We start from the raw sequence: 19,284 nt of genomic DNA on the forward strand, positions 1-19,284 counted from the left end.
GTCTGAAGTTCCTAATGTGAATAAAGAAGAATTAGGAGTAGTGTACCCACTTCAAAATCATTAAATCTCAACGTCTTAAATTGGACAAGAGAATGTTCTGTTGGGATTTCTTTCTGGCTGCCTCTCCCTCTTTAATAAGTGTTAAGCGCATCCAGAGAGATGCTTGAATGTGCAGGAAGATTCTTAGCAAACAAAATCACTTTGTTCTAAAGTTGATTGTTTGATCTTTGGACTTTCCATGAGCTGTCATGTAAAATGTAATTGTGTAATAAAAAGATGTAATTTTCTCCTTTCCATTCCTCGGTCAAAATGCTCCATTGAAACAAACTTTCATATTTTTGATTTGGCAGACAGGCTGCAGTTAACCCGGCGAGACAGGCGAGTTAAGCTGCATTTAGCGCTCGATTGATCCTCCGAATCCTCGCGCGTGTGTGAGTGTGCGCATGCGTGCGTGGCCGCCAAAATAATTGTGTCCCCCGTCCCCTCCATGTTTTGAAAGCGAGTTCCGCTCTTGGACCCTTGAGCCTAATGAGTCATCCGGTGAGTCATCAGTCACCATACCCCAACTTCACCATGACAATCCCTAATCTCTCCCCATGAGTTGATAATGACTTAAATTTATCAAGCAATATAGATAATGGCCATGTGCCTTAAAATTGTTCACTGATCTAGCAGCTTCTGAGAAAATGGAATTTGCTCTGCAGATTTTTGTGAGGAGTATTTCCCCAACGTCTCTTTCGATCAAGTTGTGTCCCTTCAAACGACTAGCATAACATGTTTCCACACTATAAATTCCTTTGAAATCTTGCAAACTTCAATCATGGGGCCCCTCATCCTTCTATATTGCAGGGAATTAAAAGTCTGTTTCATTTATCTCCTCATAACCTAACACTTGAATGTTCTGGTGAATTTAAACATTTATGGCCAATATATGATTTTTAAAAGTGCAGGATCAAGATATGCATGCTGTTAATGTGGGAGTAATTAAATACCTTCATGTTAGAGAGTTATACAGTGCAGAAACAGGCCCTTAAGCCTAACTCATCCATGCCAACTTAGTTGCCTGTCCCATTTGCCTGTGTCATAAGGTTATAATTGATATGAGCAGAATTATGCCATTTTTCCAATCATGTCTACTCTGCAATTCATTCATGGCTGGTCTATCACTCCCTCATAACCCTATTTTCCTGCCGACTTCCCCATAACCCCTGACACCCATACTGTGTTTGGCCCATATTGCATTAAATTTTTCCTATCCAAGCATACCTGCCTAAATGTCTTTTAAACAATTAAATCATACCTGACTACCACTTCCTTTGGCCATTTATTCCATATATCCGCTACCTCACCCTGGTATACATCGGTGCTGAAGTAAAGATGGTTGAAAGCTTCAAGTTCCTGGGAATAAATATCACCAGCAATTTGTTCTGGAGCAGTCCCATTGAAGCAATGGCTAAGAAAGCACACCTATGTCTCCACTTCCTTAGGAAGTATGACATGTCCTCAACAACTCACCACCTTCTGCAGAAAGTGTTTATCGGGAGGCATGACAGGATGATTTGGGAACACCTCCATCCAAGACCGCAAGAAATTGCAGTTAGAAGCATAGAAAATAGGTGCAGGAGGAGGCCATTCGGCCCTTTGAGCCAGCACCGCAATTCATTGTGATCATGGCTGATCGTCCTAAATCAATAACCCGTGCCTGCCTTCTCACCATATCCCTTGATTCCACTAGCCTCTAGAGCTCTATCTAACTCAAATCCATCCAGTGATTTGGCCTCCACCGCCCTCTGTGGCAGGGAATTCCACAAATTTACAACTCTCTGGGTGAAAAATTTTTTTTTTTCACCTCAGTCTTAAATGGACTTCCCTTTATTCTAAGTGTTCTGGACCATTGAGAACATTTTTCCTGCATCTAGCTTGTCCAGTCCTTTTATAATTTTATATGTTTCTATAAGATATTCCCCTCGTTGAATTGAATCCTTTATTTGTCATTCAGACCTTTCGATCTGAACAAAATGTTGTTGCCTGCAGCCATACATGTAATAATAACAACACACAATAAACACAAATTAACATCCACCACAGTGAGTTCACCAAGCACCTCCTCACTGTGATGGAGGCAAAAGTCTGAGTTACTGTCTCTTCCCTCCTCTTCTCCCTCTGCGCTGAGGCGATACCCCACCGGGCGATGGTTCAAGCTCCGCGGCCCGGGGGTGGTCGAAGCTACCGCCCTCCAGTCCAGCGGACGCAGCTGTTGCCACGGGAGCTCTGGAAAACAGGCACCAGCCTGTGCCCTGCGAGCCCCCGACTATGTCGTCCACTGGCCCGCGGCCAAGCCCCGGATTCAGGTCGCTGCCGCCTCAGCCACCGGAGCACCGTCTCCGCCCTGCACCGGGCCGCCCACACGGCAGCGTCTCAGCCCCGCACCGGGCTGCCCCCACGGGAGCACCTTCCAGCCAGGAGCCGGTCCGCCCACACGGGAGCACCTTCCAGCCGGGAGCCGGTCCGTCCACACCGGAGCACCTTCCAGCCGGGACCCAGGCCGCCCTCACGGGAGCGCCTTCCAGCCGGTAGCGGCTCAGCCCCGCGCCGTCCGCCCTCGCCGAGTCGTGCCGCTGCCCGAACGTCGCCGCAGCTCGAAGACGGCCAGCCTCGCTGGCTCTACCTCCGGATCCTCGAGGTTGGTCGCAGGTTGGAGGCCGCCAGCTCCGCCATTAGACCTCAGCTCAGGCGGGGGAAGAAAAGGGGGATACGACAAAAAAGTCGCATTCCCCCGAAGGGAGAGACAGAAAGCCCTGTTTCACCCCCCCCTCCCACACACATAACACCACCTAATAACCAAAAATTTAACTGAACTATAAAAAAAAACAACTCAAAAAAGTAAAAACAGACAGACTGCAGGCGAGCTGCAGCCGTTTCACAGCGCCGCCACTTCTGGGATCCTTCTAAACTCCAGTGAATACAAGCCTAGTCTTTTCAATCTTTCCTCATATGACAGTCCCGCCGTCCCAGGGATCAATCTCGTGAACCTATGCTGCACTGCCTCAATCACAAGGATGTCCTTCCTCAAATTAGGAGACCAAAACTGTACACAATACTCCAGATGTGGTCTAACCAGGGCCCTATATAACTGCAGAAGAACCTCTTTACTCCTATACTGAAATCCTCTTGTTACGAAGGCCAACATTCCATTAGCTTTCTTCACTGCCTGCTGTACCTGCGGCCCCAACACCGAGCCTTGCGGCACTCCACTCACCACTGCCTGCCATTCTGAAAAGGACCCGTTCACTCTTACTCTTTGCTTCCTTTCTGCCAACCAATTTTCTATCCATGTCAACACCCTACCTCCAATACCATGTGCTCTAATTTTAGTCACCAGTCTCCCGTGCGGGACCTTATCAAAGTCTTTCTGAAAGTCTAGATACACTACATCCACTGGCACCCCTTCATCCATTTTACTTGTAGCATCTTCAAAAAATTCTAGAAGATTAGTCGAGCGTGATTTCCCTTTCATAAATCCACATGACTTGGACTAATCCTTTTACTGCTATCCAAATGCCCCATTATTACCTCTTTAATAATTGACTCCAGCATCTTTCCCACCACCGAAGTCAGGTTAACTGGTCTGTAATTCCCCGTTTTCTCTCTCGCTCCTTTCTTGAAATGTGGGATAACATTAGCTATCCTCCAATCCACAGGAACTGATCCTGAATCTATTGAACATTGGAAAAATGATCACCAATGCGTCCACTATTTCTAGAGCCACCTCCCTGAGGACCATCCTTTATATCAACAGTTGTGGATGTATTCCAGACCATCACACAAGCCAACCGCACTTCCATTGACTCTGTCTACACTTCTCGCTGCCTCTGCATAATGGATGACCAGTCTCATTCCAGTCATTCCTTCTTCTCCCCTCTCCTATCAGACAAGAGTTACAAAAGTTTGAAAACAGATGCTTCCAGGTTCAGGTAAAGTTTCTTCCTAGCTGTTATTAGGCAACTGAACCTGGCTCCCACAGCTCGAGAGTGGTCCTGACCTATCTAACTCACTGGAGACTTTCAAACTATCTTTAATCAGACTTTATTGGACTTTATCTTGCCTCTTTATACCCTTTATCCTGTCTGTACACTGGATGGCTTGATCGTAATCAAGTATAATATTTTTCGCTGGCTGGATAGCACGCAACAAAAAGCTTTTCACTGTACCTCGGTACATGTGACAATAATAAACAAACTAAACAAGGGCTACTCTGTTACTAGTTTTATCTAAAGCTTTAAAAATTGACATGTGTCCAAGAATACAAATCACTTTGTGTGAAATGCACTGATCTGTCTAATTTTGCTGTCTGAAGAAAATTGTTTGGGCTTTATTTGTCAGCCTTTAATTGCCTAAATGATTGCCAAGAAAACTGCATCGTTATTTTTATTCTTGCAGATGAACAGCTTTAAAATTTATTTCCAACATTTTCCAAAACTGTATTTACCAACTAATAATAAAGCCTGACCCGCTGAGTTCCAGCAGCATTTCTGTTCCAGCACCTGCCGTTCTCTGTGCCTCAAAGAATAAAACGTGTTCATTTGTAATTCTCTGCCACAGTATGTAGTTGAGGCCAGTTCATTGGCTATATTTAAGTGGGAGTTAGATGTGGCCCTTGTGGCTAAAGGGATCAGGGGGTATGGAGAGAAAGCAGGTACAGGATACTGAGTTGGATGATCAGCTATGAACGTATTGAATGGCGGTGCTGGCTCGAAGGGCCGAATGGCCTACTCCTGCACCTATTTTCTATGTTTCTATATTCTAAAAATAACTATGTTCAAACTTCTCACAGATATAGTTTAGAATTTCTCTAAGAACCTTGTACATGCTAAAAGGATTGAAGAAATGCTCTATTTATAATTTTGTTGTCCTAATTATTTTTCTATTTTCTCTTCAGAAATGTTTTGCTCAAAAATTGCAGCACAGTATCCACAAACTGCAATTCTTTGTATATAAGGGATCGTTATAGTTGTTGGAGAAAAGAGTCAAAACGTTTATACCGTGGTGTGGTGGGCTCTACTTGGCCATGCACTTCTACCGATATGAATTTTGTTGGATCCCGTTATGTTTCTGTAAGATGGTGGCATTCAACAAATCAACTGTACGATGACTCCAAAGTAGAAAAATCGCTGAAATCTCTAAAAGATAAGAATAAGCGACTGGAAGAAGGAGGTCCTGTATATAGCCCTATAGAGCCTGAAGTGCGCATATCTTTGAGTCAGAAGATTGTAGAGGAAGTTAAACATTACTATCATGGCTTCCGATTATTATGGATTGACACAAAAATAGCAGGCAGGATGCTTTGGCGGATTCTGAATGGACATACTCTGTCAAGACGAGAGCACAGACAGGTAGGTATACAGTGTGTTTGCAATTAATTGTGAACAATTTGAATTGTAGTTCAAAATTATTGTAAATAGTCTGGGGAAACTTTTCTATTGGGGATGATTCAGAATTTGTTCAGCAACTGCATGCAAGTTAAATATCCAGCAACCCTCCTCTTCCTCAATAGTAACTTTCTGTACATTTTACCCTTTAAAAAAAAATTTGTGTATATGTTAAATGGTTGTTTTTTTTGCAGTATAATTTCTATTCAGAATAGAACATGTTGAGAGACATTGAACTGAAAAATTAACTTTCACTCTGTAGGTACTCCTCACTTCCTGATTTTCCTTCCCATCATTTTCTATTTTATTTCCAATCTCCATGGTATTTGGAATTTGAGTAGTGTTGTGACTCAATTGGGTTATTCCAAGTCTCTGGTTTTGAAGTTTATCTACATTACTGAATATCCTGATCCATGAAGAAGAAATGATTTAATGAACATGTTGGTGGTGGCAAGGAATTTAAGTTGCAAAGATAAGCTGGATCAAAGTGTATAGATGAGGCTGGAGGGAAAGTTATTAAAGTCGTTAGAAAAAAAAATGAAGGGACAAAGGTAAAGCTCTGTATCTGATTTGCAAACAACATCTGAAACAAAAACTGAGAGCACAAAATATGTTTAGTAGTAGTTGCAGAGGAATTGCTGCTAATGATTTCTTAAAGTCTTTTAAGAAGAATGGGATTAGTAGAGAAATTAGTTTGTAATTAATAGCGAGAGATGATCTGAAATAATTTGTAGAAGTTGCTTGGCTGGAGTTAAAATGTGATAAAGTCAAAATGTCACTGTGGGACTGGTGTAATTAGGCAATAGGGCAAAGTATTAAGGAAAAAATAATGCGAGCTTGTCAAAAAGATATAATAATCATGGAGGATTTTAATCGACCCGGAAAAATCAGATGTACAAAGGTTGCCAAGATAAACTCGTAGTGCTTTAAAGACAATCTCTGAGAACAGCATATTCTGGAGCTAACCAGTACAAACTGATGAGATCTGATATTGTGCAAAAGTCAGACTTAGTTTGTGACTGCATCATGAAGACACTCATTGAATTTTTCATTTGAGAAAGGAAAGATTGGATTTAAGAGCAGCATTTTCAACGTAAGGCCATGAAACTAGAGCTTTCTAAAATGACTTGGTAAATTTGTTTACAAGCTGAGTCAGCCAAGATGCAGTGCCAAACATTTCATCACACATAGAATAGAATAAATTCCAACAAGAAAAAAAAACCATAGGATTTTGGTTAACTCTCTTTGGTAACTGAAAAAAGTTAACCATAGCGTAAAGCTTAAAAGGGACATAATATTACAAAGATAGCTGGTGGGTCAGAAGATTAGACTGAATTTTTTTTTAAAAGAAGCAAATATTAAGATGAGGAAGGAAAAATTGAGCAAGATTTAAAAACAGATGGTACGGCTTATTATAGATATTTTAAAAAGAGTTAACATAGTAAGCTGCGGTCCTACGGAATGTGAGGAATTTAGCAATGGAAAGCAAGGACGGCAGATAAATTAAGCAGCAATTTTACAATTATCTGTACTGTGGAGGATACAAATAACAGCTCATATGCATTTTAAAATCTGAAATTAAGGCAAGGAGAAACTTGGGAAATGGCAGTAATCAAATTGTTGAAGCTGCAGGCAAACGCGTCTCCTGTGTCCTGGCGGACTTCATCCTAAGGTTTTAAAAATCGAGGCCAGTGAAATAATCGATGCATTGGTCTTGCATTTCCAAAATTACCTGAATATGGCATGCAGCTTTAAATTAGGGAAAATAGAAATGATGGTCAAAAAGGAAGAGAGCTGGAAGCTATGCATATCTTAATATCTGTCAAGCAGAAAATGTTGGAAGCTGCTATTAAAGATAGCACATTTGGAAGAAAATAGAGATAAACAACAAAGGCAGGCAGCTGTTTTGTTACAGGATAATCGTGTTTGATCATTTTATTAGTGAAGATGTAACATACGGTAAAGCGGACGTAGCGGGTATATTATGTTTTAGATTTACAGAAGACATTTGAAAAGTAGTTGCATCACTGGTTATTGTGGAAAGTAACGGGTCAAAACGTCCGTAGGGTGAGGTGAAGGGAGCTCCTTTGCCAAGAAGAGAGTATTGAAAATAACTGGCCTTGATATCAAGGCAACATTTGAGTATGGCATCAAGGAGCCCTGGCTAAACTGGAGTTATTGGCAGTTGGGAGGTTGAATCACATCTAGCATAAAGGAAAATTGTTGCTGTGGTTGGAGGTCTGTCATCCCTGCCACAGAAAACCTCTATAGGAGTTATGGGCCAAATCATCTTCAGCTGCTTGATCGTACGGTCGGAAGGCCACAGTTGTGCAGCGGTAGAGTTGCTACTTTATAGCACTTGGTCAGTGGTCAGGCAGCATTTCTGGAGAACAAGGATAAGTGATGTTTTGAGTCGAGAGCCTTCTCTAGATTCCTCACTTAGCAGCAATCCCAACCTTTGAACACAGCCCTCCGCTTGCTTTCCAACAATCCCAACTTTTCGGAGTCCTTGTCCCCAAATGACAACCTCGTCACCAACATACCTCCTCCCTTGGACCCCCCTGCCAGCCTTCTATGCTCTCGTGGATCTTTTTATTTCCAACAGCCGGCACGACATCAACCACCTTGACTTCTCTACTCCCCACAAACATTCTAATCACTGAACACAGCTTTCTGCTCACAAGGCAACAATCTCAATAATCCTGAAGGAGGGTCTTGACCCATAACGTTACCTATCCATCTTCTCAGGAGATGCTGCCTGATCAGCTGAGCTAGTTTAAGATGATGATTGTGTGGTCAAAAAGGCTTTTGGCACATTGGCTTTCATCAGCCAGAGTATTGAGTATAAAGGTGGCAGTTGTATAAGACGTTGGTGAGGCTGCATTTAGAGTATTGTGTTCAGTTCTGGGGCACTGTGTTATCAAATATGTTATCAAGCTAGAAAGGATGCAGAGAAAATTTACAAGGATGTTGCCAGGACTTGAGGGTCTGAGCTATAGGCAGAAGTTGAGTCGGCTGGGACTTGGAGCGCAGGAGGGTGATCTTATAGAGGTGTATAAGACCATGTGAGGAATAGATCGGGTAGATGCACAGTCTCTTGCCCAGAGATGGTGAATCGAGAACCAGAGGACATAGGTATAAGGTGAAGGGGAAACGATTTAATAGGAATCTAAGTGGTAATGTTTTCACACAAAGGGTGGTGGATGTATGGAACAAGCTGCCAGAGGAGGTAGTTGAAGCAGGGACAATCCCAATATTTAATAAACAGACAGATACATGATAGGGCAGGTTTGGAGGGATATGGACCAAGTGCAGGCAGGTGGGTCTGGTGTAGTTGGGACATGTTGGGCCGAAGGGCCTGTTTCTACACTATCACTATGACTTTATGTGGCTACAACTTGGGTGATTGCTGTACATTTGCATTGGCAGTTAGAGCCAAAGTGAATACTGCATCGGAGGAGCCTTTTTTGGGGGTTTATTGTTGTGAAGTATATTGAGAAACAGTGAAAATCATCTATTTGTTTTGCATTCTATCCAGACAGATCATGTCATGAGCGAGAACAAACAGATAGTGCAAAAGAAAAATTAAGTGGTGCAGTTGATTGAGGGAGAGGGTGGGTAGAGCTAGTCTGTGCAACGGACCCTACTTTGTCCCCGACTCTGGTCAGTGTCTTGCCATCTTGGGCAGAATTAATCCGTTCCATTCTGTTTTCCCAAAAGTTGTTTTACTCATTTATATATTTATCGAAAGCCTTTAGATCTGTTTCCTGTAGCCTTTGCTCAGACTAATATCATAATTGTATGGCCTTGGTAAATTTTTCTGTTGGAGCATATATTAAATTAAATTTATCTCTAAATGTTGCATGCTTCAATGAATCTTGGAATGGAAGATATAGGCACTGTTGTGTTCTTTTTAACATGTAACAATCAATTCTCAAAGTGCTTTATCCTTTCATTCAGATAAAAGAAACATTAATCAGTGTAGGCAGTTATTTGTAACTGTTTTGATTCCTGTTAATAGATGGGTTTGTACAATGTACTACTATTTATTTGTGTGTCTCCATAAAGTTTATCTCCAGTGTTCCTGTGATCAGAGATTAATTACAAAATGTTAAAATATCTGTTCAATTTGGAGAGTAAATGACAATTTCTAGCTGAGAGTTTTCTGGTTACCCAATTTCAAATTATATTGTACTGATGAGAACTAAGTATAGATTTGAATATATTGTAAAAGTCTAAAATATTTTAATGATATTGTTTCTTGTACGCACAGAGACAGTAACATGCTGGTTGTTGGGCACTGACATAGAATTTCAAGCTGATCAGTAAATTTTTATTGTGATTTTTCAGTTTGGGGTAATGAGTGGAAAATGTAATTCTATATGACACCAGTATGTTCTATGCCATGAGTTTATGGAAGCCCTTTTGTGTTGCTTGTGGCTAACCGGTGAGTCAATGAAAGCTGCTGATGAAGAGAATGAAAGCTAACCAGTTTAAAAAGTAGATGCAATTCTAGTAAGAATCATCTTTGTTTTTTATTGCCTTTATCCTCAGCCTATTATTTTGAGAAAATAATTAAAAGCAATCTAGAATGTCATGGGAAACCATTCCATGTAAAACTATTGCAAATTTGACATATTTTGCAGCTTTAGAATGAAATCATTTATAAAATGTTCACCTTGTATTAGAAAGTAGGAACCTGAAACTCTGAATCAGCAGACTGAGCAAGCAGACATCCTTGAGGTGCTCTTGTGCAAACCACTATCAGTACACATTGACAGACAAGGAGCAAGTGTTCTTGCCAATTCATACAGATTGTGATATGCCAATGAGGAAGTAGAGGATCCAGTTGAATAGGCAGAAGCGACGACCCAGTTCCCTATGTTTGATAAGGGGTTTGGAGGGGATGGTGGTGTCAAAAGCCGAGCTGTAGTTAATGACATAACCAACCACTCAAAGTACTTCACCATGGACATTAGTGCCATTGGCCTATTCCAGTAATTGGTTTTGTTAAGCTTCTCTGAACTTTCAAAGCATTACAATCCTTCCTTTATTTATGTTAAACAGTGCTCCAGATGTAGTCTTGCCAATTTCCTAAATAACTATTTTTGTACTCTGTTCCCGTAGTAATAATAACATTTTATTAGCTTTCCTAATTACTTGCTGCCTTTGGCAAATCATGCACCAAGGCACCCCGACTTCCTACTCTCTATGCAATTCACTTAGTGAAACCACAGTTCGGTAAATATCATTGCTGTTGAAAATAGTTTTGGGTATAACGCTCCCAATCAGATTGTTGGGATTGCTTTAGATAACGTAGAAAATCACAGCATAGGAAAAGGCCCTTTGGCGCACAAATTTGTGCAAACATGATGCCACGCTAAATTAACTTAATCTGCCTGCACATGATCGATACCCTTCCATTCACTGCATTTCTGTGCCTCTCTAAAAGCCTCTTAAGCACCATATCTGCCTCCCCCGCTACTCATGGCAGCACGTATCACACTATCATGTCTATGTATGTTAAAATCTTGCCCAACACGTCACTTTTAAACTTTGCACCATGCCCCTTTTATCTTATAATAATGCACTGTAGTCATTGACATTTCCACCCTGAGGAGTGACTTGATTGAAGTTTTTTTTTTAAATTACGAGAGGCTTAGGTAGGGAAGACGGTCTAAGCCTTAGACTGTCTTCCCTACCTAAGCCTCTCGTAATTAAAAAAAAAAAAACTTCAATCAAGTCACTCCGATGCTCCAGAGATAATAACCCAAGTTTGTCCAACTTCTCCATGTTCCCTTCTAATCTAGGCAGCATCCTGGTGAACCACTTCTCAAGTCTCCACATCCTTCCTCTAATGGGATGTCCAGCATTGCACATAATACTCCAAATGTGGCCTTACCAAAGTCCCAGAGCTGCATCATGACTTTCTGACTTTTGTTCAATCCCACAACCAATAAAGGTGAGCATACGACATGCGACCTTTACCACTCTATCTATTTGTGTTGCCACTTGGAGGGAGCTATGGACTTGAACCCCACGATCTCTCTGTACATTAATGCTGTTAATAGTCACGCCATTAACTTTAAACTTTCAACTTGCCTTTGTCCTCCCAAAATGCAATACTGGTATACTACCGTGTTTTGTTTTTTTCCCTGCAACTGGTGGTCCATCGTCTCCCTTAATCCGGACAAAATTACAAGAATGCACTTGAAATCCCCCCCGGAAGTTCCAGGCCAGGTGAGATGGCCGATCTCGAGTTCCAATCAGTAGGTTGAATTTGCTCCCTGTGGCTGGGACTCTGGAACTCTGGCAGGTCCATTCCCATAGCTGACTTCCGAGGCTGACTTTGCAGGCCAGTATCTCGGCTCCCCGGTAGCCTAGGCGGACCATTCCAGTGATAATGTTCGCATCTTAAAAAACAGACAAAATACAATGATTTAAGGCAAACCATACAAGCTTTACTTTTTACGTCAGACTGGAGTGGCTGGAGATGTTACAGTCAGAAGATACTTCTGGTTCTCCCAAATACCACTCAAATGAACAAATGATCCTGGGGTTGTTTATACAAAAATAGTCACGTACGCAGAATATCAGGTGCATTGGGTAATGTCCCAAGAAGCACCAGCCAAGTCCTAATATGGAAGGTAGACAAAAATACTGGAGAAACTTAGTGGGTGAGGCAGCATCTGTGGAGCGAAGTAAATAGGCAACGTTTCGGGCCGAAACCCTTCTTCAACTCCTTAAAGACCTTCAACTCCTAATATGTTTTTACCTTTTGCTCAAAACCAAGCATTCCAAAGACATTAGTCACAGTCCCAAAATACAACAGTCCAGTCCTAACTTGGAGTTGTTTTTCTGTGCCAGCTCGTGTCTCTCCCCTTATCACTGAGCTACCCTAAACGCCCCTCTTATCTGATTGCACTTTTCCACTAGAAAGCTTGCCTAAAAAAACCTAATGCAAAGCCACAAAATCTGGTCAAGTATCCCAGCAAGCAATACAATAGCAATTAGCTCTTTAATTACAGAAAGTGGTTAAATATGGTCAGTACCGTTCAACTCCTCTCGAAAGCCGTGACCTTTGTTAGTCTGGCAAAACGGATATTCCAGCAAGACTCGAACCAAGGGTGCTGGAAAATCGGCGGGCGACTTTTACCTCGCATTGCTTGGATTAAACTCCATCTACCATTTCTCCACCCATTTCTGTAGTGGATCTATATGCTCTGACACATTAAAAATGGCTATTGTTTTTTGTCTATTCAAGCTTTAAAGCATTTATAAGCGCCTTGAGTATTAGAAAGGCGCTATATAAATCCCATCCATTATTATTATTTAAACTTTCTGTGCAGAGAATTTCAGACTCTTATGTGATAAATGGTGAAATCCAAACTAATATCTGTTAACAATCATTTTAATGAATGAATAATTTCCCTTTTGTGTTGTGCAATTTCTAAAATTGTATTTGACTGTACAGAGCCGGGGCACATGAAATTATTTTACTATTTTTCTGATTGGACATCCACTAATAATTAAGCCTCACTGTCAGTTAAGAGCCAATCATATTGGTGCAAGCCTGCACTTGCACCTGGGACTGAACTAGTAGAATAGCAAAAATGCTTATCTGACTTTATCTATATTGGATCTTTATGACAACCTGAGGTCTTTCCCAGTGTTGACTAATCTGGAAATAATCCAATTTAGCAAAGTTTAAATGGCATTGAGAAAGATAACATATATTAAACTGGTTTGCTTTGAAATATCAGAAAAAAATTGACAATGTTTTTGTTTGGTTGTGCATGTAAAACTTTCAGGAGATATTGAGGCAATTAATTATAAATATTGGCAAAATTACTAGTCATTAACTTTCTTTAGCAGTATGGGTAGAGCCTCAAAACAAGTTAACACTGAAGAGGGTAGAAGAGAGAATGTAACTGGACCACTATGTAGTCAGTTTAATGGTCGATGATTTTTCATATAGTTTTTGGCAGAAGGGTGAGGATTGGGAGTATAATCTAAAATAAACTTTAAAATTTCATGGATAGATGTAGGTTTTGTATGCATATCTTTAGGACCAGGATAAGTTGAAAAGAATGGGATTTCCATGGCCATTTAATGTAGGGAGAGTTGGTCGTAATTGGGAAAGTTATGCAAACCTTTGTAAAAATCGCTCGTCAGCATTGCATCTGGTCAGCATTTTATCATATACAACTTAGGAAATATGGGTGTGAAAGTGAGAGGAAGATGTTTATTGCCACCGGGGCAAAAATGGGACTAGGATGTGTGAAAATGGGAAGGCTGTGGCCTCGCATTTGGAAGATGATAGGAATGAACCAGATCGGCGCGCACACACACACACACACACACACACACACACACACACACACACACACACACACACACACACACACACACACACACACACACACACACCACCTTGGGGATGACGACTAGGTGATTTGCTACCAATCACACACATCTTCAGTTGTGTACTTCAACATCACTGAGTGTTTCAGACTTTTATCGCAAGACACCCTCAGTCGAGGCAGGCCCACCGCAGGGTCATCAGACATGGGTATGTGTCTTATGGTTAGCCTCTAGAGCTCTTCACAAACTCTCCTCCACTTTTGAAGATATGAAACAATTTCCCACAGTTGTATAAAACAAATTAAGGAGAATAGTTAGACAAAATCTTTTTCTCTTGGTAGGGGTTTCATAAACTAGAGGGCACAGCTTTAAGACGAGTGGAAAGGATTTTAAAAGGGATCCAAGGGGTTATGTCTTTTAATTTTACTTTTTGAAGTGCTTGACAACCGAAGGTGGTGGTGGTGGTCAGATACAATTATTTTATTTAAGAGGCATTTAAAGAAACATTTAGAGAGGCAAGGCATGATGACACATGAATCTTTTGTGAGCAAAGGAAATTAGTAGAGATGGGCGAAATGATTGGCGTGGACCTAGTGGTCTGAGAGGCCTGTTTCTTTGCAGGACAACTCTGACTCCATTATCATATCAGCTTCGAGGGTCCTAAGCTAAGACACTCTAGGACACAAAGGTGCAATAATAACGTGTCACCTATTCATTTAAATCTGCGTTGCTGCAGTTTTCTAACAAAGGAAATATGGCTTTACAGGACTTTGGTTAGGCAGCATTTGGAGTATAGTGTGCAGTTCTGGTCGCCCCTTTACAAGAGAGATGCAGAGGCTTTGAAAAGGGTGCAGAGGAGGTTTACCACAATGATGGCTGGATTAGGTGGTATTAACCACAGGAAGAGATTCGACAGACTTTCTGTTTTCTCCGAGATGCTGGGAGACCTGATAGTAGTGTGTAAAATTTTGAGAGGCATAGATGGAGTACAGTCGGAATCTTTTTTTACGGGGTGGAAAAATCAAATATTAGAGGGCATTGTTTTGGGGTGAGAGAGACAAAGTGTAAAGAAAATGTGTGGGGCATATTTTTTTCATACAGAGGGCGGTGAGTGCCTGGTATGTGCTGCTGGGGTGATGGTTGAAACAGTTACGTTGGTGCTGTTTAAAAGACGAATAGGTTTATGGATATGGATTATGTGCAGGTTGATAAGTGATGGTCAGCATCATGTTCGACAGAGAAATTGTGGTCCGATGGGCCTGTTTTTGTACAAATGTATAGGAAGGAACTGCAGATGCTGGTTGTTATTCTGATTATAATTTGCAAGCTACACTGGATCAATTCAAGTTTTATAATATTAGATCAAAGCACTCAATCCTCGCACATTCGAATGCTGCGAACTATATTCTGCACTCTGTATCTTCCCTGTGGCTCAACCTATTATAGTTGAGTTTGTCTTGATTGTATTTATGTACGGTATTATTTGATCTGATTGGATAACATGCAAAACAAAGATTTTAACACTGTCATACACTATGACAATAATAGAGTTACGCCTAAATCCTCTATCCTTACCCACAAACAATAAATCAGTTTTAATCAGCAAAAATATGAAAGATTCTTCTCACGTTTTGCATAAAAACAAAAATCAGTGTTCCTTTTACATTTCAATCTCTTTAACTCCACCAGTTTTTGCGGACGTGTGCTGACCTTTTTCGTTTGGTGCCCTTCCTGGTTTTCATAATTGTTCCGTTCATGGAATTTCTTCTTCCTGTGGTTCTCAAGCTTTTCCCTAATATGCTTCCTTCAACCTTTGAGACAAAATCTAAGAAGGTGAGTATGCACTTGGATTCTGTTTTGATGTTTTAATCCACAAAAGGTCCATGCCTTAATTTTATGCAATTCCTGAACCTATTATATAGACCATTTTTAATTGCTTAATTATTAAGTAAATAAAATAAGCAAAATAGTCAGTTGCGACTTTTTTTTAAAAAAAATGAAATTCTAGTGGTTTGTTTAGATGTACACCTGCTACCATAATTATGTAATTGTGTCAGACTGTTTGGTACTGTATGTTCAACATTTTCACTGAATATTGGAAAAACTGATGATGTTGGCTTTGGTCCTCATTGCAAGCTGCAATCCTACATCATTGATTCCATTAAATCAGATTATTTGCATCCCTTTGTATCTGATTGGATCGTCTTGTATTGAGTTTCAGATGATGCCTCCATGAGAGCTTATTTCCGTAACAGTAAAAACATTTTTTTTTTGTTTTTTTTTTTTGCATGAAGTTGTAGCAATATATGAATCTTTCAATTGCATCAACTTATGCAAATGAAGAACGTGGAGCAGTGAGCACAGGAACACGCCCTTCCATTCATGATATATGTGTTGAACATGAAGTAAACTAATTCCTTCTCCTTGCATGTGATCCTCCAATCCCAACATATTTATATGCCAATCCAAAACCCTCTTAAGCGCCGCTATAGTACATGTGTTCATCACTACCCATGCACCGTGTTCCATTCACCTACCACTCTCTAAAACAAAACTTGCCCCACACATCTCTGTTGAACTTTCATCTTAAAGCTATGTCCTTGAGTCTTTGGCATTTGCACCCTTGGAAAAGGTTCTGACTGTCTACCCTATCTATTCCTCTCTAATTTTATATACTTCTATCTCTATCTCTGACGTTCCAGAGAAAAAATCCAACTTTGTCCAGCCTCTCCTTATAGTCAATACCCTCTAATCCATGCAGCATGCTGGTAAACCTTTTCTCCACCCATTCCAAAGCTCCACATCCTTCCTGAAAAATTACAAACAATACTCAAATGTGGCAAACCTAAGTTTTTTTAAATCTGCACAAGACTTCCTGACTCTAGTACTCAATGCTCGGATCAATGAAGGCAAGCATATTATATGTCTTCTTTATCACTCTCATTGAGTTAATATTTTTCAGGAGCTATGGATTTGCTTGAAGTGCCATCTTTTCTAAATCATGTCAATAATAAAATAAATGATTATAAGGGTTATTTGAATAATTTAAAGTAGCCATTGTATTAGTATTGAAAGAATTAAAAAAAACAAACCCAAGTATATTCTTATTCAAAATTGTTATTAATGTATTTAAAACCAATAATTTTCCTTTTGTACAGGAAGAAAGGTTGAAAAAGGAACTAAGAGTAAAACTTGAAATGGCAAAATTTCTTCAAGATACAATTGAAGAGATTGCCCTGAGAAATAAGGCAGCTAAAGGAGATGTCACTAAAGACTTTTCCACATTCTTCCAAAAGGTAATGTTTAACTTTCAGTAATGAACTTTGATGATTGTCATAGTCCTATGTACAAATGAATGTTGCATACATTTTTATAATTGATTCGTTCTGAGGAAGTGGTGCGAGCCTCAATCCCAGAATCAATTCTCATTTTTGCCATATGTGGATATTTACACACATTGATAGAATCTAGCTGTTACCTTGTGTTTTGCCAATAGTTGCTGTTTGAAGAACGTCACTGGAAATGTTTTAATGTCTGGAAATTTAATCACTGTCTTTGAGCGAAAGACAGATAGGAGGAAGCTTTCTCCCTGTTAATTACTTTTACCCTGTGCTTGTGGATAAATTAAGTTCAGATCAATGACTTGCTTTATTTTGGCAATTCTTTTTTGCCTAAAACATTGAATTTTGCTGGATTTATAGGGTCATATGGCAAATAAGGGTGGAGGATTGGTCTGATCAAGTAAGCTGTTTGGACATGGAAGGCAGTATTGCCTTAGCTGTGCCCCAAGCATCCGCTTCTGCAGTCCTCGTTGCACGGGGTTGAACCTTGGCGTCATTGTAGAGTGAAATATTTGCCAGATCACTGGAAAAATTTGGAAGATGTATATTGCTGCTGTTGTTAAAAGCATAGAAAAATAGGTGCAGGAGTAAGCCAATTGGCCCTTTGAGCCAGCACTGCCATTCAATATAATCATGGCTGATTAATTAAAATCAATACCCTGTTCCTGCTTTTTCCCCCATATCCCTTAATTCCTTTAGCCCCAAGAGCTAAATCTAACTCTCTCTTGTTCCATTTGGTTTTGTGGCACTAAATTCACAACCGACTTGGACAAGAGGTGCGGTGGATCATGTTCTTGGTGTGCACATCGGTCTTTGGCTCTGCAAAGACTATGCTTGTGGAGAGGTGCAGTGTGACTTTAGAGAAAGGGTCCTGTATCTGGAACATTAATTAATTCTCCTTCCACAAATTTTGCTTGACCTGAGTGTTACCAACATTTTCTGCTTTTGTTTCGGCATTACTTTACTGCTTTTTATTTTAATCTTTCAAGACAGAGTTAGATTTAGCTCTTGAGGCAAAAGGAATCAAGGGATAGGGGGGGAAAGCAGGAATGGGGTACTGATTGTAGATGATCAGCCATGATCATATTGAATGGCGGTGCTGGCTCAAAGGGCCGAATGGCCTACTCCTTGCACCATTTTTCTATGTTTCTAACCTCAACACCGCTGTTTAAAAGACCCAAGATCCTATGTATTTTGATAATATATCAATGTCTTTCCATCAAAGTTCGATGCTGAAGATCTCCCCATGTTTCTTTGTTCCCACTCACTCGACTGTGCTTGTGAGACTCCTCTTCTACCAAATGCATCAACGAGCATTTAGAGACATGAAGTCATATAGAATGGAAACAGATCCTTCAGGCCAACTCATCCATGCTGACCGATGCCTCATCTTGGGTAGATTCCATTTGTCACAATTCCCCCTCAACTTTTCCTATTCCGGTACCTGTCCAAATGTGTAGGAAGGAGCAAAATGCCGAAACGACGCCCATTCCTGCTCTCCAAAGATGCTGCCTATCCCGCTGAGTTGCTCCAGCATTTTGTCTATCTACCTGTCCAAATGTATCTTACATATTATTATTGCACCTGCCTCGACCACTTCCGTTGGCAGTTCGTTCCATATACAGATCACCCTCTGTGTGGAAAGAGTTGACCCTCAGATACCTATTGGAAAATAGGAATCATCATTCTCTGCCCTACCATAAAGCAGATTCCATTTAGCTGGCTTTCCCGAGATCCCAAGTTATCTAATCTTCCAGAACAGCCTATCGTGCAGAACCTTATAAAAGGCCTTGCGGTAGGCTATATTTACTCTGACAGCCTTGCCCTCATCACTCTTGGTTACTCCTTCAAAAAACCTCATTCAAATTCGTGAGACATGATCTCGCATACACAAAGCCATGCTGACCACCCCTAATCAACTCCTGTCATTTCAAATACATGCATATCATATCCCTCCGAATCCTCTCCAGTAATTTACCAACCAAACGTGTTGGGCTCACTGGTTTATAGTTCCTCAGCTTTTCTTTTCAACCATTTTCGAGCAGAGCTCTGCTCTGGCATCTGACCACTTTGGTTCCTGAGGGGCATACTCTGTCGTTAGTCAGCCCTTTCCCCTAATAAACTATATCTCTTTATGGTTCTCACTCTAT

General features: G+C 40.7%; 1 protein-coding gene across 2 annotated transcripts in view; it reads left to right on the forward strand.

Moving 5' to 3' along the window:
- letm1 (leucine zipper and EF-hand containing transmembrane protein 1) overlaps positions 1-19,284 on the forward strand; it is a 66,713-nt gene that overhangs the window by 12,952 nt on the left and 34,477 nt on the right. For both annotated transcript variants that reach the window (XM_033034496.1, XM_033034504.1), the window contains exons 3-5: positions 4,940-5,393; positions 15,483-15,626; positions 16,952-17,089. In XM_033034496.1, coding sequence (XP_032890387.1) covers positions 4,940-5,393; positions 15,483-15,626; positions 16,952-17,089 — 736 coding nt within the window. The remainder of the gene's footprint in view (positions 1-4,939; positions 5,394-15,482; positions 15,627-16,951; positions 17,090-19,284) is intronic.

The sequence above is a fragment of the Amblyraja radiata genome, chromosome 1 (genome assembly GCF_010909765.2).
Source record: "Amblyraja radiata isolate CabotCenter1 chromosome 1, sAmbRad1.1.pri, whole genome shotgun sequence".
NCBI lineage: Eukaryota > Metazoa > Chordata > Chondrichthyes > Rajiformes > Rajidae > Amblyraja > Amblyraja radiata.